Here is a 3754-nt window from a genome sequence, read left to right as displayed (position 1 = left end):
GGATTGATTTGGCCGATAATAACTTGTTAAATTCAGGTAATTATTTTAGGCCAATATAATTTTGCATATTACTCGGTATTTTATGCAATACTGACACAACAAGATATAATATTGTTTGCTTTTAAATGTGAAAAAAAGTGTGATCGGGAGGCCCAGGTTCGATTCTCGTTCGCGGCGCTGCGTCAAACCTAAGACGTAAAAATAAGTAGTGACTGTTCCTTTGCCAAGCGCTCGGCATCAGAAGTGAAAGTAACGGGTCTTTCGGATATGACCTTAAAAACGTAGGTCCCGTGTCATGATAGGCGCTGGTACGATAAAGAACCTCACTGCTCAATGGCCCTGAGTGGCGAGTATAGGTCTAAATTTGAAGCCCTTCACCGGCATACGGTGACGTCTCCATATGAGTGAAAAATTCTAGAGAGGGACGTTAAACAATATACAATCAATCAATCAATAGACTTTTGTGCATCCGTAAGATGTAGTGAGAATCCGAACAAAAATGCGGACACAATCCTTTTACGAATCGCTTTCAGCTTTAAACTCTTTTCAAAAAAAGTTTTTCCTCAGTAGAGACATGGGAAGGAGAATAAGAACATAACGAATTTCGTTTTCAATGTAATTTAAAACCCTCCATTCCTGAAAAGTAATGAAGTGCTCAAGCAAAAGGATGACGTCAAAGGTGGATTTTACCAGTTGTGTAATTTACACGTACGTGCTAGGCATTTCTCTAATCACGCGCAGCTTATCTTTTTTTCTATGTGATGTCATTTGATTTAATTACTATTTGATTGCTGCATTCTATGTCGACAATAATTTACAAATATCACTAATTATATTTTTATTAGACAAGACATTGTTTGATCATGGACCCCAGTACCAGTGCCCAGGACGTGATGCGATCGCAGCTAGGATAAGGCTGCCCGTAAAAAATTAAACTGCTCAAACTGTAATAACTTCTCTGATCACGTCATAATTATCACTTGACATTGTCATAATTATTACACGATGTCATTTGATTTAATAATGTTACATTTGATATTTAAATATCTCTATTCCTTTTGCTTGTCCGATATGCATATATTCAAGCAATATAAAAAAAATTATGTTTGAAACATTGTATGTTGGTAATTTTAATTTATCGAGCACTTTTTACAAAGCATGGATCACTAATTATATTTCTTTACACAATAATTGTGTTATGCACTTGTGCCGACGCGATTTTTGTGCAACATGAAAGCATTTCAAAAATGTCCGTCACGTGATCAACACAGTCATCTGACATCACAGAAATGCTTTATTATAATACCTTATTAAACTGTTATCTCAAGTTGACTGCAATTTCAAACAAGGATAACATATTGAAATTAAAATCTAGCTCAAATTGAAATGTATATTTTTAAGACATTTAAGCCTTCGGACAGCCTTATCCTAGCTGCGATGTGACCTGTGGGAGACTGGTGTGGTACAGATGCACTGTGATACATGTCTTTTCAACCTGTGTAAGGCCTGTGTGGGAGAACTCATGGTATCTGATGAATCCAAAAAACATGAAATTGTTTCATTCAAGCTTAAAAAATCCACTCCCATTTATCCAGGGTTTACATTACAAGTCGAAGAGCGATTTGAAATGTATTGTCATGAATGTGACATCCCTGTATGTGCCAACTGTCTTATTTCAGATCACCATTTGGGTCATAAATTATTAAAAATTTTACAAGTTCTAGAGAAGAAAAAAAAGAGATCATCAAAGATCAAATTGAGTTGAATGACACAATTTACCCAAATTCCCAGGGCATTGCCTCTGATGTACAAAACAGAATGGGTGAGTTAGAAAAGACATATGGAGATCTCTCAACAGCCATAACAAAACATGGAGAAGACTGGCACAGAGAAATTGACAAACTTGACGAGAAACTTAAAGCTGAATTTGATGAGATGAAAAACACACAGATACATACTCTACAGAAACATCTGGATGAAATAAACAAGAACATTTATGAAATCAAAGATGAAATCAATTCAATTGATGTTGTTATCAATTCTAATGACATTTCAAAAGTTTTCAATGTAACATCAGATATAAATAGACATAGAAATCTTCCAGAAAAAAAATATTCATCTCTTTACTAAAATTTACTCCAGGGAGTAATCAAGGAGCTAAACTTTCTAAATTCTTTGGAGCCTTGTCACCAAGTTCCCTCACTTCAAAAAAGCATGGCTACAGCCTGAAGACAACAGAAAACTCACCAGAAGCTAGATCCGTTCCTCCAGTCAAACAGCTGCTTGATGAACCAGAGACTGTCACCACCATAGACACTGATATTTACAAACATTCGCAATTTGGCCTGTCTGAGTGATGAAAAGATTTGGACAATTGGACAATATGACAACATTATAAAACTCTACAGCATAGGTCAGGGACCGTTACTTAAGTCAATCACAACTAAGTCTAGAGACACACCAGCTAACATAGCAGTGACAAAAAGTGGATATCTAGTTTATACTGATTGGCGGTGCAGAACTGTGAAAATTGTGAAGAATGAGGAGATAGAGGAGGTGATTAGATTAACAACAAAATATAATCGTCATGTTGTCTGCATCACAACCTCTGAAGATTTTCTAGTTTTAATGGATAGTGATGACTTAAATCCATCAAAGATTGTCCGTTACTCTGGTTCCACGGAAAAACAAACAATTCAGTTTGATGATAAAGGCCAACCTCTATATCCATCTGGTCCTTCTACGAGACATATTACCGAGAGCAGAAACCTGGATATCTGTGTGTCTGACTGTGAGGCTGGATTAGTAGTGGTGGTGAATCGGGCTGGAAGACTTAGATTCAGGTACACTGGACATACTCCTGCTTTAAAGAATAAACCGTTCAGTCCACTAGGAATCACCACAGACAGTCAGAGTCACATTCTCACAGCTGATAAATGCAATGAGTGTGTCCACATCATAGACCAGGATGGACAGTTCCTCCGTTACATAAACTGTGGTCTGAGAAATCCATGGGGACTGTGTATAGATACAAATGACAATCTCTATGTTTCTCTATATGATGAAGGACAAGTGAAGAAAATCAGATATCTGCAGTAAAACCAAACTAGAGAAATCTTTGAAAATAACTTGGGGATATATGATAATACATATATCTACTTCTTATAAAGTTTCATCGGCTTATGAATGAATTGTGAATTTAAAAGTAAATAATATCATACAAATGCATTTAAATTGATTGATATTGAATACATTGAAGGAAACCCTCTGAGTGGCTAGATATATTGTTTATATTTATAATGTGTGATATCTTGACCTACGGAATCTGTCTCTAGCAAAGTAGCTAGTAAATGAACAGCGTGCTAGACTGCTCAGCTTTCTAGACAAGTCTAACCAGAAGTCTCTGTCGAGACTGTAGCTCTACTGGTATGTACTTATAATAAAGGAAAAGTAGCAGTTGGGACTGAAAACTTTATAAAAGCAATAAACAGAAGAATGAGCCCTGATTAGTCTCTTTTTGTGGCAAGAGTGCAATAAGACTAAAATTATAGGAGAAGCTTTCAATGAAAATTTTCAATTTTAGTTACCATGGCAACATCAATCATCAAACTCAAAAGCACAAAATTGAGAATTATGTATCTCAGTGTAGTCTACTTATACATGTACTATATTATAATCAGACTAAAATTGTATTTGGAGAGCATTTTGAAAGTATTTCACATAAATTTCTAGTTTTAGTAACCACAGCAACATC

The 3754-nt window shown here is 35.7% G+C and overlaps 1 protein-coding gene across 1 annotated transcript; it reads left to right on the top strand.

The window, feature by feature from the left end:
• The first annotated feature begins 1818 nt into the window (after positions 1-1818).
• LOC134233257 (uncharacterized) lies at positions 1819-3099 on the top strand. Its single transcript, XM_062715240.1, has 3 exons — positions 1819-1822; positions 2143-2347; positions 2409-3099. Exons 1-3 carry the CDS (start codon positions 1819-1821, stop codon positions 3097-3099), a joined length of 900 nt encoding a protein of 299 aa, XP_062571224.1.
• Positions 3100-3754: the final 655 nt, after the last annotated feature.

This window comes from Saccostrea cucullata, unplaced genomic scaffold (genome assembly GCF_032062105.1).
Source record: "Saccostrea cucullata isolate Sc308-1 unplaced genomic scaffold, CSIRO_AGI_Scuc_v1 ctg4143, whole genome shotgun sequence".
In the NCBI taxonomy this organism is placed as follows: domain Eukaryota; kingdom Metazoa; phylum Mollusca; class Bivalvia; order Ostreida; family Ostreidae; genus Saccostrea; species Saccostrea cuccullata.
The sequence above is the reverse complement of the archived record's forward strand: the minus strand, read 5'-3'. Positions and strand labels throughout refer to the sequence as shown.